Source organism: Dermacentor andersoni, chromosome 7, assembly GCF_023375885.2.
Source record: "Dermacentor andersoni chromosome 7, qqDerAnde1_hic_scaffold, whole genome shotgun sequence".
NCBI lineage: Eukaryota > Metazoa > Arthropoda > Arachnida > Ixodida > Ixodidae > Dermacentor > Dermacentor andersoni.
Window position 1 is genome coordinate 102,378,853 of NC_092820.1, and position 19,364 is coordinate 102,398,216.

General features: G+C 49.1%; 1 protein-coding gene across 1 annotated transcript in view; it reads left to right on the forward strand.

Annotated features, from left to right (window-relative positions):
- Positions 1-19,364, forward strand: part of LOC129385674 (endothelin-converting enzyme 1-like) — a 63,153-nt gene that overhangs the window by 4,703 nt on the left and 39,086 nt on the right. Inside the window, exon 2 of the mRNA XM_055072580.2 lies at positions 14,276-14,608. Within this exon, the coding sequence (XP_054928555.1) occupies positions 14,564-14,608 (45 nt within the window). The 5' untranslated portion in view covers positions 14,276-14,563. The remainder of the gene's footprint in view (positions 1-14,275; positions 14,609-19,364) is intronic.

A 19,364-nucleotide genomic window follows, 5' to 3' on the forward strand; every position in this document is an offset into this window, starting at 1 on the left:
CGTCGCTTGGAGATACTCAGATTATTGTTCGCATTCCGCCTAATTAGATAATGAGTCTTAATTAGTTAATGACTTCTCAAACATTATAGTTCGATTAAAAATGCCAAAGTGCAAATTGTAGAGCAACATGAAAAGGTCCCGGTACAGCTTACTGTTACTCACTACGTGCTACAAAAAGGTGTTTCTTCGAGCGGTTAAGAAGCCCGCGAATGCTGGCACAATTGTTGTTGCCTCAAAACACGGCTCGGTACCCACGCAGAATTGCTGCCCGTGTATTCGCAGGCTTCTTTCTTGCTCCAGAAAACGCTTTTCTGTAGCACGTATTGAGCAACAGAAAGCTGTATCAGGATTTTCATTGTGCTGAACAATTTTCTCAATATCACTTTTCATGTCGTTGTGATACTTGAGATGTTATTTAAATATTTGGGACTAAATACGTAATTTGGCGGAACTTAATTGGAAAATTTATTATGGTTCTGCAGGACGCGCGTAGTGCGTAGTTGGCGTCTCCCACGTAGGGACCAACAGACAGTGCCTGGCGGGCTGCTGGACGGCCCAATACTCGTCGGCGAGGAGTGAGCTTCTGAGAGACTCATCCCACTTGTCCGAGGTGTAGTCGGGAAAAGCATTTCTGCACTCCCAGAGCATATGTGTGAGTGTCAGCGTGTCTCCGCATGATCAGCGCGTGTCGCTGGAACACGCGTCGGGATAGAAAACGTGTAATTTGGCAGGGTTTGGGTGCATATGCGTTCTGTAGCAAACGTGGTGTTCGCGCCTGCGTGCCTGGTAAGTTTGGTGTGTGGTGGCGGGAAGATGCGGCGCTCTAGGTAGAAGTGTTTTGTAATTTAGCTGTGCGTAATGAGTGCGTCCCGATTGCCCTCAAGCTCGACGAGATGGGACGGCGCGGCCGGTAACCGCACGTGATGCATCGTGAGCGATCATGTTGAGGTTGGGCGTGGCGTCCGGGACCTGACCGAGATGGGCGGGGAACCAGATGACAGTGTGGTGCTTGAGGGTGCTCAGATCCGCGCTACGGAGGTTGTGTGACGCCTGGTAGGAGACGACGGCACGTTCGAAGGCTTTGATGTCTGGAGTCGCTGTAGATAACTTCCCGTATGCCGTCGAGCACGGCCAGGGCTACAGCTACTTGCTCCGTCACCTCAGGATCTCGGGTGAGGACCGTAGCGGAGTTGAGGCTCCGCTGCGTCGATGAGACCGCGATTGCGGCGAAGGCTCGGTTTTTGCGGTAGGCGGTGGCGTCCACGAACGTGACGTCGCCCGGGCAAGGCGGCTGCCTCTGTTGTGGTCACGATGTACGTTTTACGGAATAGGAGCGATCGTTATGAATACTTGGATCTCGCGGGGAACCGGCGTCAACTTCGGTGTATCCCTGATAGTTTACGAGAAAAAGCCGACCTCCCGCAGAATGTGGAGGCCTGCCTTAGTGGTTGTGAGTTGGATCACCTGCGTTCGCTCCTGAGCCTCGGCGACTTCTTCTAGCGTGTTGTGCACGCCAAGCTCGAGGAGTTTCTGCGCGGTAGTGGAGATCGGAAAGCCGAAGGCCCGTTTCAGTACTCTTCGAATGAGGACATTTAGTCTATTGCGCTCAGCGTGTAGACAATTGTGCATGGCAGCGACGTAGGTGAAGTGGCAGAGAAGAAATGCGTGTACGAGACGGGGCAGGTTGTCTTCCTTGAGGCCGGTGACAGTTAGCCACTCTACGTACAAGCCGTAAGGTTGTCCCTGTCTTGGTCGTGAGCTTCTGCACCGTTTGGGTGTTGGTTCCGCGGGACTTGATCATCATGCCCAGTACCCTGTTCGAGTATACCTTGGGGATGGCATGGCAGTTCCTGGTGCGAATGGTAGTGTTGCGTTCGGCCTGGGTATCCATCTTTTAGAATTGGCGCCCCGGCGTTTGGGCGACTACAGCAACTGTTCCCACTTTGTAGGGGAGCACTTGAGACCAGTGTGCTCGAGGAAGGACTCGGCGGTTTCGACGGCCTCCAGCAGGGCGGATTCGATGAAGCCATCCGACCCTTTGGAGCACCAGATGGTTATGTCGTCCACGTAAGTGGTGTCGATGGCAGGTCGTCTTCTTTGAGGCCGTGGTGACATTTAGCCACTCTGCGTACGAGTTGTATGGTGTTCTCCATCTTGGTCGTGAGCTTGTGCACCGTTTAAGTGTTGGTTCCGCGCGACTAGATCATCATGCCCAGTGCCCTGATGGAGTATACCTTGTAGACGGTACGACCGTTCTTGGTGCGGAGGGTAATGCTGCGTTCGACCGGGGGTTTCCGTCCTCTGGGACTGGCGCCCCGGCATTTTGGACGAAATGGTGTTGCCCGTCGATCTTCGAGACATGTTTGGAGAACCCGATCATCACAAGATTGAAAAGCGTCTGCGAGAGGACTGATCCCTGGGGGTGCGCCGCTGTCCGAGCTCTACTGTCCACGCAAGGTCTCCTGCGCGTAGGACGGCCTTGAGCCGGGTATCACGGGAGTGGACAAAGTCACAGAACAGAAGCCCGAGCCCAAGGTCTGTGATTGCATTCAGGATGGACGAGTGCGCGATGTTGTCAAATGCCTTTTCCAAATCGAGGCCGAGTATGGCACGGGTGTCCGAAGTATTTGCTGCGTCAAGAAACTGATGCTTTAGGAGTAACATGGCGTCTTGTGCAGATAACCGGTGTTGGAAGCCGATCATGTGGTTCGGTGGTATTCGTGATCCTCGAGGTATCGACCGATCCTGATGAGGACGATGTGTTCGGCCACCTTACCGACGCACGACGTGAGCGAGATGGGGCGGAGGTGGTCTAGGCTAGGCGCCTCGCCCGCTTTGGGAATGAAGATCGCGTGGGCGAGTTTCCAGGCTCCGGGTAGCTCGTCTTGCTTCCAGACTTCTTTAATGGGTCGGCTAGGTAAATGACGGGGGCGTAATCCAGGTTGCGCAGGAGCTCTTTGCTGATACCATCGGGACCGGGCGTGGGGCGGCTGTTGAGTTCGTGGAGAGCCCGGCGTATCTCTTCGGCGGAAAAGTCGGCGTCGAGGAGGGTGTTGTTGGGAACGGTGTATTGGGGATGAAGTGTCAACGGACCCGTGGGAAGCGGGAGATATTTATGTATGAGGGTCTTGGTGACGTCTTCCGGTGGTTCGGTCCGTTTGGCTTGATGCAGAATCTTCGCGAGCGAATGGCGCTTGTGAGTGCGGGTGTTGGTGTAGTCAAGCAGGTGCTTAATGAGGTTCTAAGTCTTACTGTTATGGACCCGCCCGTCGATCGACTTACAGATCTCGTTCCACTGCTGTTTGGAAAGGGCGTTGCAGTGATCCACTATGATCTTATTTAACTCGGATATGCGTTTGCGGAGCCTGCGATTCAGACGCTGGCCTTTCCAGCGGGCCAGGAGGGACTGCTTGGCTTCGAGCATGTGGGCGAGGTGAGTGTCCATTTTCTCGCTGGGAAGGTCCGTACTGACGGATTTGGTGGCCTAGGCGACGTTGGATTTGAGCTAAGCCGTCCACGTCTCGAGGTTCGGGGCGTCGCCTGGAGGGAGTCGTTCTTCTAGAGTCTTACAGAATAGGTCCGAATCAACCCATGGTCTTCCTGCCGATGTCAGGGAAGTGTACGGCCAGTAGGAAGCGGTGGCTACTGGGATCTAAAGAAAGGTTGGACCAGCGGGCGTCAGCGATGTTCTTGACGAAACAGAGAACCGGGGTGGTGTCTCTTTGCGTAGACGTGCCGGTGCGGGTGGAAAAAGCCTTGTCCGTAATGAGGGTAAGGTCTGTCTCATTCACCTTCCGCCAGAGCTCGCTACCCTTGGCGGTGTCGTACGCGCGGCATTAATGTCGCCTGCGATCACTAGTTGGTTGGAGCCGGCGAGGCGGATGGCTTTCTGGAACAGGTGTTTGAACCATTGTCTGTGGTTGCGAGGGCTGCTGTACACGTTCAGGATATGCACGCTTCGTCGAGACACGTCGCCAGGGGAAAATCTCTACCACGATGTATTCAATTTCGGGCCTATCGAGGTCTTGCGCTAGACAGGAGATCTTGTTAGAGACTTGCGTGGTGGTACCGCGTCCTCCCGAAGGTCCGGGTAACCAGTGGTGTCTGGAGAACGTGGCAGTGGGTACTACTATTTCTTGTAACAGGATGACGTGGGGTGTGGCTTCGTGGCTGCGGAGGTATTGCTGCAGGGAGGTTATCTTCAAGGCCAAGCTCGTCCAGTTCTACTACCAGATGCGAAACGCGTCGTTTGGCCTGGCCATCTTGAATTATGTGGGGGTCGGCCCGGCCACCCGGCGAGTGGAAGAGGGCCGGGTGAGAGGGTGGACTGGGCGTTGGTGTGCGTTGCGAGACTGGCTTACCATTGTCGATGGCGGTAGTGACGACGTGTTCGAGATAGCCTTCTACTTCGCCCAACCGATTACCGTGTGCCGTGAGGGTGAAATGAACGAGGGCCATGTTCTCGAGGAGGAGTGATTACTCGCCTTAATCGTCCAGAGCGTGGTCTTAATATCGTCTAATTCGTGCTTCAGATCAGGCTGGTCGCGGGCGGCTGCGCGTTTCTTAGGTGCGCGCTGTCGCCACCGTCGCTACTGACGCCTACGAATTGCGGCATCGACGGGGCGACTGTATTGGCAGCATTGGCGGCGGGGGTGTAGCGGCTTGCGCGCTGCTTTCATTTTTCAGTTCAGCGATGGCGGCCGTGAGTTTGTGCATTGTTTCTTTCATCATCACAGTTTCCCGTTTTGGGAATGATATCTCAGATGTGGCGTGTGTGTCGTCCTTTGACAGTGAACCCAACCCTACTTGGGATGTTGCGTTTCCGCCCGCCCAGTGTCCGCCCAAGTGAGGATAAGGGTGCCTCGCTTATTCTTATTGGAGTTGCCTGTAGGTGTGGGGCCAGCGGGCTCAGCGACCGTTGAGAGACGGAGCGGGACCCGAAGCGGGCAGCTGAACGGGATCTGGGGCGGCCTCGCGATGGAGATCCGGTGGAGGCCCCGCGTGGTGTACTGCGGGAACGGGCTCGAAGACCGCTCAAGGATCTGGATGCGCGCTTAGAGCCGCTCCCGGAAAGGCACCTGGAGCGGTACCGGGATCCTCGGCCAATAGATCGGCCATCTCGCGGAAGTTGCGTGAATTCATTGTCGTCGGCGCCGGCGTTGGACTTGGACGTTGTAGCACGATCATCATCGCTTATCGTCGAACATGCTTGCTCCCATTATTGTCGTCGCACTACGTAGGGAATGTGATAGCGTTTCTTTAGATGCCTTGTCAGTATTGCGGTGGGCTCCGCCACACAGATTACACAACAGACAACATTACCTTCGGTCGATCCAGCTACGTGGTATTTGCATATTAATAACGTTTGGCTCAAGTTACGTGAAACATCCTGTATGAGACCTACACTGTCTACGCTGTCGGTCCCTTTTACTATGCCACTCGCTTGGCAAGGAGGCGCATGAGCACGGCGGCTCGACTTCTGTATGGCGACGAAGCAGTGATGACGATGGCATGTCGTAGGTGGAACCACAAAAGCGGCAGGGCGACGGCGGCATGATAATAATTAGATCACGATGGTAGAACGGCGGCAGAGTGACGACAATGGCTTGAGTGGGTCCATCATCCTATTGTCAATAATACGATAACACTATTGGATAACACTAATGGATAACAATAATGGGATAACAGCGGCTGTCTGACGACAACTCAGTAACGACGATGGATTGAGAGCGGCGGCATAACCACGATTGAATGGACGCAGCATGATTACGATAAAATGACGGAAGAAATGACGTCAATAGAACGACGAAGATGTTTAATGACGATGGCATGACGATAATGGTGTGGCGTTTCCGAGGTGATGACGATGGTAAAATAACAGCGTGACGATGATTCCAGAGGACAACGGCATGACGACGGCTGTCCTGCGACGATGGCATGACAAGGTGAGAATGACGATGGAATGAACTGAAGGTTTGACAGCGAATGCACGAGGACTGTATAACGAGGATGACATGAGAACGGCATGAGGACAATGGAATGACGACGACGGCGTGACGACGGCGTATGACGAAGACTGACAACGATGGCACGACGATGATGTTATCAATACGATGACCGACTCAACGATGGCAACAAATGCATGACGTCTATATGACGATGATGGCGTGAAGCGAATGGCAGGACACGAGTCAGATTGCGAAGCTCGAGTGACGACGATGGAAGAATCACGACGGCATAGCTACGACGAGCCCATATCTAGTGGCCCATGCTGGTAGACAGGCCGAGGATGACAGGCCTGCTTAAGATTCTAGATAGATAGATAGATAGATAGATAGATAGATAGATAGATAGATAGATAGATAGATAGATAGATAGATAGATAGATAGATAGATAGATAGATAGATAGATAGATAGATAGATAGATAGATAGATAGATAGATAGATAGATAGATGAAGACTCAACACACATCAAGTAATCAAACAATGCTAGTCGCTTTAAAAATCGACGTGACCTGTTCTGTTCGCATTTCATTTTGGTAAGACACTATTTTGGTAATCCGATTAGCTTTCTTTGAAAACTTCCACCGAGTTTGCGGCCTGTATGTGTGTTTGTGTGTGTCTGTGTGAGTGTGTGCATGTGTGTGTGTGTGTGTGTCCTCGGCTAACGTCTTCGTCTTTCACACCAAATTGGGTCGCTGGGTAGTCCATGGTATAGACTGTAGAGCATCGGCCTGTTGCGCTGAATTTATGGAATTACATTCTAAAGGACTGTCGGGTCCACTTGGGTCTATGATGTGACACACTTCTCAATTAATCTCTTTAACGCCAACGTTTGTCACTGGGGGTGGACCACTGAGAATGTGCCTCTCTTGAATGAATAAGTTTCACACCAACTTGAGTCACTTGGTTGTGTCACTCCAAAAAAGCCTCCTTGATGCCATCTCGGGTCCCTGGGTATGTTCCACTGGGTATGTGTGAAGCTCTTCCATAAACCCCTTGGTGGTGGTGGTGGTGATAAACTTTATTAAAAGGGGGAAGGGTAAAGAGGGACGTGGCTGAGGGTTAGGGCTCAAGTAAGGCCCTTTGATGCCAACTTTGGTTACTGTGCATGTTGCATTTGGTATGTGTCGCTCTTCATAAAAATCATCATAACATAGTCACGAGCCTTCAGAAGTACTCTTGAGGGTTTCAGGAGCAGCTGGTTCCTGAAACAAGGACCCGTTGGGGCCTGGCTCGCGAGCAGGGAAAGGGGCGGTCTTCATTGCTCTTTTCGGCTAGACCCGCTCTTGCCTTCGACCCACTAGCTACATGGGGCCATATAAAACATATCCATCAGCAATTACACACTCATCACAATATATATTGTTAATCGCATTAACGTTTTGAGTTATTTAAAAAAAGGCGCCACATTCGCATATTAAGTCTTACTCCCTCCTCCCGCGAAACAAGATATACGAACCATTGGTATATCTCCCAGCCGCTAACTTATTATGGACTGCAACCATAGCAGTATTGCCTTCCGAACACGTTAAATAAGTTTGAACAGAGAGATCAAAGTTTAGGCGTGTTATCGACAAATACAATTTTAGCTGTGATATCATGAATATTTTCGTACATTGAAAGGTGAAAACTGTGCGAATTATACATCTAGATGATACCATTGCTTTGAATTGTTCAGTGTGAGCCTGTTTCCGTTGCTGCCTTTGTAAGCAGAGGGTGGCCTGGCTAGTCATGGTGATAAATGTAGCTTTTTCTCCCGCCATCCTCATCATTTAGGTACATTGCTATGTATTGATGTGCCAATGTGGGGGAAATAAAGCTGAAATATTAAAACGTAATACTACCAAGTTCGTGGCGTATCTCCCGCGGCGGGCTTGTGCCATTGTTAAAGTAATCGTCATCATCCCTCTTTTTTTTATTGAAATGAAAATGAAAGAAAGAGATGTAGCCACCTTATGATGGTGACGGCTACTACTTTTCTCATAGCGGAAGCAACAATATAAAAATATGTAGGAACATGAGAAGAAATCACTTCATACGGTCAGAAATGCTAGCCTGGAAGCATGCTAGCCTGGAAGCTCAAGTCTGCGCTCATATGCATCATCGGCTGCCGGGAGCCGCCTTAATTCGCACTATATCTGGTGTTCGTTTGCCCAACCTCTGGCGACGTCTTGAGTTGGACTACCTCCTGGATCGGCCCATATTTTCCGGAGACAAAATTGGCGCGTGACCTTTGTCTGACCTTGGCTCCGACTAGGCAAGCAAATGCATCGCACTTGCAATGACGGCCGAGTATTGCTGTACGACGCGGACGCTGTTTGACCATGTTGAAGCAACTCTTGCTTGCATTCGTGGAGACCAAACGCTGCGGTTAATTGCGCCGCAGAAGATGGCGTTTTTATCGTGCTGAGAAAATGCAATGGGTTTTATTGTTTCTCAAACCCCCCAGGATGGGTGCTAACGCAGTGGGCGCTCGAATGTGGGTGAGTGCGATAAATTTGTGGATGTTTCGCAAGCGTATCGGTAAATTAAACTACGAAGACGTCCTACTGTAAATCTTATGACGATGTTTGAAACGGAGCAGGCGAATAATAAGACCGCTCAACTGTAGTAAGACGTACATATCGGAGTGCCTGCGCCTGCTGTCGTGAATCTGAACGCGCTGCCTACACTTTCCATTGCTCTCGGTTTCACCTAGGCATGGAAACGTACCCTGTCACATTTTCACTCTTATAGAAGTCACGTAATGCTAATTTTAACAACATGACGAAGATTGTGTCGAATAAATAAGTTGGCCTTTCAAGAATGTCGGACATTAGAAAGTTTGCAAGCATAACCTACACCAAATGCGGCTGTAAGGAACAAAAATCAGGTCACCCGCGTTCCTTTGAACCGGGCTGGATCGAGAATCTTAAATCTGGAATGTAAACGACGTATTTTTGCTGCAATAATTTGTTATTCCTTAAATACATTAGCAGAGTAAATGTCCTCGGCACTATGCTGATAAATTCGCTATTTTCTCGTCACCGCACGCATATTAGGTGAACGCCATACATTAGTCTAACGAATAAACATGAGTCGGGAGGAGGGATACTGCCTCCAGGGCACTTTCTCTGACACGAAGGAAAAAAAAAAAAAAACGCCATCCTGTAATGTGCGAGCAGTAAATCTAGTTTTTTTTTTTTTTTTTTTTTTTTTCAGAGCGATTCAGGGAGCCCCTTTCACCATCGAGCATTTTTTTCGATCAAATGTTTGCATTTATATCATGCTTATATTCTAACTGCAGTTGTATCACTTGGAAAATACGCCCCCGATGCACGTAAAGAAGATTTTCAATGCCTGGGAGGATGTATAAATCTTAGTCACATAATAAAAAAAACGGAAGAGACAGCCTAACTCGGTAGTCACGTAATTTATATGCAGCGATGACAAATAACTACAAACGATGTGATTACGGCGAAAGACTTAGATGGCTCATGGGTCGAAAAGCCCGATGTTGGGCGTTATGAAATCAAAATTCTCTTGAACCAACTTGGAGATAAGGGCGAAGTGACCCTTGCTCCAAGTTTGATTTCGATTGACATCGTGAAGGGCGAGTCATACCCAGCACCCTTGGTGTTAAAGCGAAGTTAATGAAGGCACAGTTAATTAAGATAGAGTTATTTAGGCACTCGAACCCAGGACCTTTGCTGTTAATTAGGTCGAAGTTAATTAAGGCGTAGTTAACGAAATTATAGTTCATTGAGGCATTCGAACCCACGACCTTTGGTGAAAGAAAACAAGTAAATGAAAGTAAAACGCATTCGAATGAAAATGTCAAGTAATTTAACGCCTCGTGAGCGCGGGATTCGCCTTCATCCTCTTTAGCGCATGCTCAAGCGACTGTCGACTTTTTCTCAGTTTCATTTAGATCGACCCCTAAATCCGCCCCCGTGAAGCCTGCGGTGAAATAAACAAACTAAAAATTCGTTACGGAGCAGTTAGGGAGTAGTTGGGGAGTTGTTTTCATTCAATATGATGCGTGACATAATTATGTGCCGACGAACTTGCAGCAGAACGCTGCACGCTACAGCGCCAGAATGCAGCCCACAAGTCAATAAACAGCGTAGAATCAAATATGTCCTAAATATAGAGCGCGTAATGCATTATAGATCTCGTGACAGACAGCTTACGTTACGTGAAAGATGGTTTTCTGCTAAACATGAAGAAGAAAATGCGTACTTTTCGTGCTTTTTCGAGCGAAAACTCCGAGCAAACAGATGTTTGTTTCCTCGCGGAAATACAGTTAAAAAGTTACGCACGTGCATCGAACTTGACGTAACCGAAAATGAGATCACTTCCTTATGTAAAACGCACCGCTTTCACGTATAGGGCACCATTGTCCACGGTCTGCTGAATGTCGTTGACATGGGGAAGAGCAACCGCTCTTCATTCAACAAGCTTGTACAGCGGAAAGGCCTTTCAATGCGTGAAAGTTGTTTTTAATTTGCACTGTACAACGGCGCGCGATAGGTTCCAACCGCCGTTCGTGCGAGATATCACGCCCGGGTTGCTGCGTGAAATGCGCACGACAGCGCGTAGCCGAGCGCGTGCCCGTTGAAAAAACTCAATTAGATTTACCCGGCTAAAAATAGCGCCCTTTCTCGCGCCCGGTAGCGCTACCGAGCCGAGTTTGTGCCTTTTTTAATGGATATCGTAGAAGAATAAAAGACGTGAGAATGAAGTTTGTACGTTTTATTGTGATAGCAAATATAGGGAACTTCAAGAAAAGTTTCATTTGCCGCCGTCGCTTTGATGTTCTGTAAAGTCCAATGCGATAAGATCCCATTCCGCCCAACATGGCGCATACTGTGATTGCGAGAAAAAACGTGCAATGGAGAGATGAGGAGAATGGCCGCTTGATGCGCGCCGTCAGGCCGGGCACCTTAAGTTGAAGTTCACGTGATCAGGTCTGCTCTAGGCGAGGAGGAAGATGAGCACGCGGTCGTGCGATCAAGAGCGCGTTAAAGGGGATCGTGGCTGAGTTAATGCGTGGCCTGTGCGGTGTTAAAACATAGAGTTTCCTATAATAAATATTAGAGAGAACTCTTGCGCTGCGATTGTTCAGCCATCGTGGGAAAGACGGGTAGGAAATGTCTGATCTCCGTGCTCGTGGATTCAGACTTTCCTGTGGATTTGTTTATAGCAGTTTATCTGCCTTCACTGCCCTAAAGTTCAGAGCAATCAATACTTTTCTAAGTGCAGGAGACTTTGCGAATGCGTACAATCGCTACTAATTGCAGCAGTGCAGCCTGCCCTGGTGGTGAAATCGAAACGCGTCAACCGCCTCAATGCGCTGGCTTGCCCGCTTCTTGATGCATGTGCCTGAGACGCAATGGCTTCAATATCGGGCATCTGTGCTAAACGTCTTGTGTACGAATACCACCCTGGGACAATATTATAAATGCTTATTTTATTATTTATTACGCAGTGCTTTGTTAAAGAGGACAAGTTTCCAAAGTCACGAAGCCGTTTGAAGCCACAAGGACGAAGTTTAGGGAAATCAAAGTACTACCTATTATTCACATGCTACCTAAACGCTCCGCTTAGACACTAGCGCCGGAGGTCCTTCCAATAATGAAAGTATGAAATTCTATGGCTGCAAAGGCTATGTGGGCACTAAGAGCGAACCGAGATGGCTGATTAAAGCGCACTGTGTTCCCAAACGCCTTGTGCTGAAGCTCGCGTAATATCTAAATTTCCGACACACGGTGAAACGAGAGTCGAAACCAAGCGTTTACTCCCCGTTGCTGACACGCACCTCGGTAGCGTTGTGATAGCCAATGTTCGCGGTCATCGAGTGAGATCTATTCATATTTGCTCGTGGGCACATGACACCGTCTTTGTTAAGTTAATTAATTGCTAAGCAAATGTTTATTGCTGTTTACCCGGATAATAAAACTACGAACCTTACTTTCATGTAGTTTTCAAGTATACTGTTATCGCTATTAATGCTTCGCCTCTTGGGCGAAACAGCAAGATTATGTTACGGCATGTCAAAGCGCAAGTAAAATAAAAGCTTCTAGATTTCGCATGAACTATTTGATTGAGTGGCTGGAAATATTTTTGTTTTGTTTTATAGAAGCAATATACACCGCATTGTGCTTCACTAATCAAAAGACCAATAATGTCTCAAAGAACACGCGAGTTTTATGGTTTCGTTGGTTCGTCCGACGCGTTTCACGGCTACACAGTTTCACAGATAATTCTGTGGGCTCCGAATTTTACAAAACTATTCGTGCACTTGATAAATCACCTTCGATGGCTCCTTATCAAAAATATAAATAAATAAAATAAAAAGGGAAAGAACAGATTGTCTCTTCGGGAGCTATAAAAAGCTCTCACGAAGACGGAAATTAAAAACTGCAGTTTGGGGCTCTTAACAGCCTTGAAAACAAAGCCTTGCACGGTGGAGGCATCTTATGCGCTTTTGCACCCGTCTCCCTTTTGTTTGGCGCTTGTCAAGCAGATAAAAACGAAGTCATGCTGGCCGGAGTAATTTCTGGTTGGTCTTCCTTTCATTAGGTAACGGTAACTGCATAACCAGAGTTGACACACAACGATCGCAAGGTTTTTACGGAGGTTATGTGTTACTGCTATCATTAGAGTAAACTTTAAGGGCACTAGAGTTGAAGTTTTTAACTTCGAACTTAAACTTCGAACCCCACATCCCTGACATCAGAAGTGACTGCACGAAACAACGTGATTCATGAAACAAAGGCATGGACACATAAGAGCAGTGATCTCTTGTTCGCTTACTATAAAGTCAGCACGATCGACCGAAATGAATTATCAAGGAGTGCAGTGTTAATCGGCGTCTGCAGCATGGCTGTGGTCGCGTGCTCACTGGCAAGCAACTGCGTTGGGATGCCACTTAGAGCCACTGCGGTCGATGACGAATGTGCTTGTGCGGTCGGTGACGTACGCGCTTATGCTGTCACTTTGAAAATCTTCTTTGGAACTTCAAATCTGATGCAGGAAATCAATGCGCTAAGAGGCCGTCAACGACTCGCCGCAGGAAAGCAGTAAGCCGGTGACGATGGCGCCAATAAATGTGCGTGCCCTTCCGTTTATTCCAGCCCAGGTGCTGAGCATGGAACCACCACAGTGGGGATTCGGTAATCGAAGAAGAACGGAATAATCAGTGTCTGCACCACAGCTGCTGTCCCGCGGTCACTATACATCGTTCAGTGCCCATAGTTATCATTGTTCACAGCATACATGTCTGAATCAGCTTCAAGTCGGAAATTTTCGTTTTTATTTAGATTTATTTAAGATAATCATTCCTATTATTCATCGCCCATGACCCAGACATCATTACCGCCGCTATATCGAGGAAAAACCATCCGCTTTCTCGCGCTTGAGCGAAAGCAAGCGCGCGCATAAGGAACACGCAGAAGAAGAAAACGTCAGATCGCAGGTCGCCAGCGTTCTTCATATCGTTTCCCCACGAACCCGAGTAATTTAACCTCGCCATGCCGTCATCGGTGCAGCAGGGTTCAGCTGGCAGCCAGTCTCCTTCTCCTGCCGTTCCTCCTGCTACCGTCGCGGCAGATTCACACGCGGAAAACGCCCTAACCACGGTGGCTGCAGCAAGTGTTTCAGCAGCTACTGTCGCAGAAAGCCCGCCGCCATACTCCAAACCCGCACCACCGCAAAAAACGGCCACGCGAAGAGGGCACAAGGAACGGCACCAGGAGCAGAGCAAAGCCCAGTCGCCGGCACAGCCTGGGATCTCATCGGTGCAGTCATTTTCCCAAGCCGTAACGCCAGCCTATGTGCTTGGCATTGGCACACAGCAGGCAACGACCCCAAACCTGTGCACCAGCACGGCAACAACTCCTTCGTCAGCGCAGACCGACGCTGGTTCACCCGTCGTCAGGATAATGAGGGTATACAAAGCACGCTATATTCGCCGGCTCTTCTATAAGGGTTGCTTCATATCCACTTACAAATTTTTCGGTCTATATTAGAAACTGAACATACCTCGTTTCGTGTGATCAACGAAAGAGTGAGGCAATTCGTAATGAGCTTTCAGAACATTCAGATCGAAAACTTTTGAATTATCGATGCGCCAACGTTGGCTATCCATGCCAAACTCGTGTTGCGCGCCTGTATGTGTAAGACGCTGAATGGCTTTTTTTTCCGTATTCCTCTGTCGTGGGACTTACTCAATCACTTTTCTTCCTACTTGCACCTTGTTAATGATATCTGAACAAACTAACGTTCCAGGCTCAGAAGAAGAAACGGGAAAAAGAAGACTTCAAACAGGATGCGCCACCATCCACTGTGCAGTTGAAAGAAGCAGCCGCCGCCGAACCTTCATGTGCGCCAGCTGACGCGAGACCTGTGTCCTCGGCGAGCCCCAAGGGTCTGAAGGCAGCGACGTCCACACGTCCTCCCGGGAAGCGAAAGCTCGAGCAACGTTCAACCTCAAAAGGAGCTGACATCCTCAAAGCCCTTGCGCCGTTGAAACCCACTCCGGAGGAGGAAGCCGCTGGGAAGTTCTCTGTCAAGGGCATGAAAGCGTTGCTGGACGTTCGCGCGGAGCCACCCTCCTCATTGGTGAGTCGATGTCTCTTTGCTGGTAATCTTGGTGAGCACCTGGCTCAGTTTCACGCCACTCGCCCCGTGCGCAGCCAGAGATGTGAGCGATAGAGGGGAGAGAGGCGCAAGAACGTGCTTCCACCAAACGAGGTGGGAGTGCTCGTTTAGGTGACACAGACTGCGGGTGGCAAAACCGTTTGATTGCTCCCGCTGTACCGTGAAAGTTACCTCCCGTTTTTTTTTCGCTAGTCGCTAGTGGCACGAGCGCTTGCCGTCGTGTCGCCTGAGCCAGATGGTAGACAGCTTTAGTTGGGTGTCCGCAACCATTCACGTACGCAGCGCGCGAGGTTGCGTGTACGCAGAGAAGCGCGCGCTCACGAAACCGCAATAGTTAGCCGGACGCAAAAGTCGAGAAGTGGATTGCTTACTTGCACGCGCAGGACCGGGTAGTGTGCAACTACTCAGCGTCGCTATACGCCAGCTTCTGCAACTGTATAGCCAGTATGAGCCACCGCGAAGTCAAACCAAAAGCAAGTCAAGCCACAATTGCTTATCTGCCGTGAAAATCTCGCAGAGTCACCCGATTCACGCCAATATGGTCGCGTTTTTCAGTGCTGCAATGCACCTATTGCTGTCAAGCGTTCTCTGGGACCCTCACCTGCTGTCGGTTTTGTCAAAGGGAGAAATAGACGACCTTATGTTAAGCAGCGAGCAACAACGGCTTCTCAAAGGCGACCACTCCTTGGACAACCTCGAGTACGAACTGAGGCGCAGAAGGGAGCCAGAACTGTTGCGTACCGATCAAGATGCCGACTCTTCGACGTTGAGCGGATTGATGCTACGCTTTTAAAGGTGCAGTTTCGTTTAGAGAAAGAAGAGTTCGGGGAAGTGGCAAGGGCTATTTTAGCGCCGAAAGCAGTGGTCAGCGTGCAGAACGTCACAGTTCCGGGCGCACCACATTGTTTCTTGCTCTTCGGCGGCTCGCGGCCGCGAACAGATGGTGTGATATAGAGGAAACTTTTTCGCCTGCACCCCTCCGGAATTTCTTCTGTGGCGACAAAAATGGTGCGGCACATTACCTCCAATTTCGGCCATCTTCTGCATGACTGCAACAACCACAGTTAGTTTTCTCGCCGCTACCTCGGCGCACTAGCAGATGTAAGTCCGCTTTTTCGTTTTCTATTCGCGCACTACTGCTCCCCAGCTTAGCACGCTGCTAATTTGACGTCGGGTCATAAGGCGCAGTTCGTCTCGCATTTCATGTAAGCAAGTTGATTGTAAGGTTCACCTAACAAAGTGATCCTTAAAAAAACACTGTGGTACACTCTCTGTACTTGGTTCGTCGTGTTGTGTTTCTCTTTCGACCCTCGTCAGTTTAGCGCTACCTATTAAACCAGAACGAATATTAACTTGTCCAATTTACTATTCTAAGAAAAGGCGTCTTCTTTTATGTATAAAGAAAAACAATCACTATACCGAAAGTACAAGGTCGTTTGTTGTTAGTTATTGAAAATGCCACTGGTGTCATGCCCTTGAATATTCTTGAAAGGAACTTTTGCACCAAATTGACACGTTTTGTCAGGGCACTTGTTGGAACGCCGTAGTTTATTTGTGTGAGTAGATAAAATAACTTGAAGTGACAATCCCTTTTCATTGTTTTCCGGTGCAGGCTGTGAAAAGGAAAGGAGTACCTCTTCACAAATGTTGGGGGTTCGTCGATGGAACGGCTCGACCAATTTGCCGACCGCAACAAAACCAGGAAACCTACTAATCGGGTCACAAGAGATTCCACTGTGTGAAATACCAGTCTCTTATGTGCTGGAATGGCATGAATTGCCAACTAGACGGGCCTTACCCCGGAAGGCGACACGATGCAGGCGAGTAAGCTTTTTGCTCTTAGCATGAAAAAAAAAAAAGGTAGTGTGGTGTCTACATCTGCATTGCAAGAGGAACGTCACCCCTACAACATTACTACTTGAGTCATGGCAGTGGATTGTGCCTCTTTTTTTCGTCCAACGAATCACACGCCTTACTTTTTATCTCCCTAATCATTAGCTGTACCTTAGGGTTTTCTGTCACATTTTCACTTCTTGCATGAGCATTACACGAGGTGAAGATCTTTAAATTAATCTGCTTTTCAGGCAATCGTTCACCCATAAAGCAGTTCGACTTACTATGGCATTTGCTTAAGTTATGAGCCTTTCCTTTCTTTTTCGTTTTGGTGCAGGAATTCTTGAAAGCAGTGGCATATACTCGAAGCTGGAGCGGCTGGTTAAAGACGAGGATTTCGTCATACACGGTGACCCAGTGTATCCCCAGCTGCCACACGTAATGAAACCATACGGTGGAATCGTGCTCACACCAGCGCAGCAAGCATTCAACCATGGGATGAGCTCCGTTCACCAAGCCGTTGAGTGGGGCTTTGGCTAAATAGTCGCAGAATTTGCATTTCTGGACTTTAAGAAAAATCAGAAGCTTTTAAAGCAGCAGTTAGCAGAAATGTACAAAGCTGCCAGAATTCTAGTTAACTGCCACACATGTTTGTACGGCAACCAGGTGTCGCAATATTCGGCCTTGCAGCCACCTTCTCTGCAACAGTACTTGAAACCAGGCTGCACGTAATTTATGGTACATGCACATTATTTATTTAGACGCCAATTGGTACGTGCGCACAGCTGTCTTAACCCAGGATGTAGCATATTTTGTGATTTTTGCTAATGTAAGTATGTGATCAAAGTTTACTTTTAATATGCTCTGCTAGACTTGTGTCAGCCCTGAAGTTATCAATGGCTAAAAAAAAGACGCTTTGTATACTTTTGCTTCGTTTAATAATTGCACAAATGGGCACATTTATGCGTGCAGGGTGTAACTACACGACCACAATACCACCTTGAGTGCTTGCTAGCATAACAACACTAAGGTCATAACAGTGTGTATCCACCTGTGTGCCACTGCCTGAGTTCTAAGTATACATTGTGTGAGCAGGAGCTGGCCAAAAGTGCTATGCGGCTTCCATATGCTTCACAATGTCCCGTTACAAAGTGCTGAATAGCCATTCATGTAAGGAAACGCTTGAGTCTCTTTTTCTCGCATGTCAATAGGTTTGTGTCAATTGTGAAATAATTGTCCAACGACGAGGAAATAAATGCATTTCTTCTCCTTTATTTTGGACACCACCTTTTCGATGATGTTGGTGAGTGACTGTTGCTGGCCTGCGGCAAGTGCACGATCTTCAGCTCTTTCTTCCCGCTTTCGTTCCTTGGCTCGCAACCTCAGCTCCTCAGTTCGGCAAGCTGGCGCCTTGTGTCATCAAGGAAGTCGATTAGGCGACCTTGATTAAAAGTCCGATCCTTTTTCCAGGCCAGCCTCTCCTCTTCGAGTGCTAGACGCCTCGACTCGAGGGCAGAGTCCTTTTCTTTAATGAGCAAGTCGTGGCGCATTACTTTTTTCAAGAAATTCATTATATGCATCCTTCTCACTGCGCCTTCTAGCTGTGGCTTAAAACAAGAAAGAAGGAACGTTCACAGAAAGTTAGAATGCAGTACCAAAGCTGGGATGCACATAAAGGAGTGTTAAGAACTGTGAACTTCAGAAAACAAGCGTAAGCTTCATTATCATTTTAGATGCAAATTAAAAAGACAGTACTTCTTTACATCATGGGGCACATGCAGTTATTGAAACGCACATACCACGTGGCGCATTTCGTGCAGCAGGGTGGGAACTGGAAGGGGGCGCCTGAAGCTGGCCAGTTTCAGTTCCTGAGTCTCCTGTTTGGTTGGACGAAGCAGTTCTGCTGGGGCCAGCGAAGGGTGTCGAAGGCTGCTCACCGATTACGGGAGGCTGTTCGTCCATACTCTGGGTTGCGGTGTTGTCCTCGTGATCGTCACGTGTGGCGTCTTTGTTATTTAGAATTTCTTGAAAAAAGCTTCGTGGCGGCGTCTTCCGCATTGGCATCTGCCTATACAGTGACACGAGAGAGAAAATTGTGCCAAAGGAATTGATACCGTGACATTTGCGTAGCACGCCGAGCACAGCAGCATAATGAAAAGTCGCACGTAAAATTTACTACGGTGCAGCGCATCAGCTAGGCAGGTTGTCGACAGGCACATTGCCGAATGCACTCGCAGCCGCCGCCAACAGTGTTCCTCGCAACGCGCAGCTCGGCCGCGGCATCCCCGGCAAGCGCCGCCGAATTTCGTGCCGCCGCTGTAGTTGCGCCGTTACGGAGGTGGGCTGTTGCAGCTTGACGGGCGCTCGACGCGTCGGTCCTTCGTGGAGGCGGAATCTTCACTCCTCTTTCCCGAGCTAGGTCGAGTGTTGCAAGAGTGCCTCGCGCTCACTGTAGTCCTCCTCCGTCCCCGACCTAAAAACGGACACCAAATAATGCGCATTAACTACGTTAGAGAACATATTTCGCGCAGTTGGTCGACACTCGCCTGCGGAGGACTACTCGGTCTTTTGCGACGAACCGTACGAGCAGCCGGTAGGTGTGCTCGCGCACTGTAAGACTTGTGAACGACTGGTTTGTTAAATCCTGCATTCTCGCTGCTATAGGTGTCCACTCCCTCTGGTCGCGGAAACGGTTCGCGTTTCGCACATACGACGTCTCCAAGTCTACTGCGGGGCTAAATTTAACTCTGTTAGTAGTGCCGCCTCAAGAACTCGCGCGACATACTTCGGCCGGAGCCATATCGAAAACTGCGCTCTCATGGACACGTGAGATATGGAAAACCGTGCTCTCGTAGACAAGCGAGAACGCGCGAAAACGTCGCGC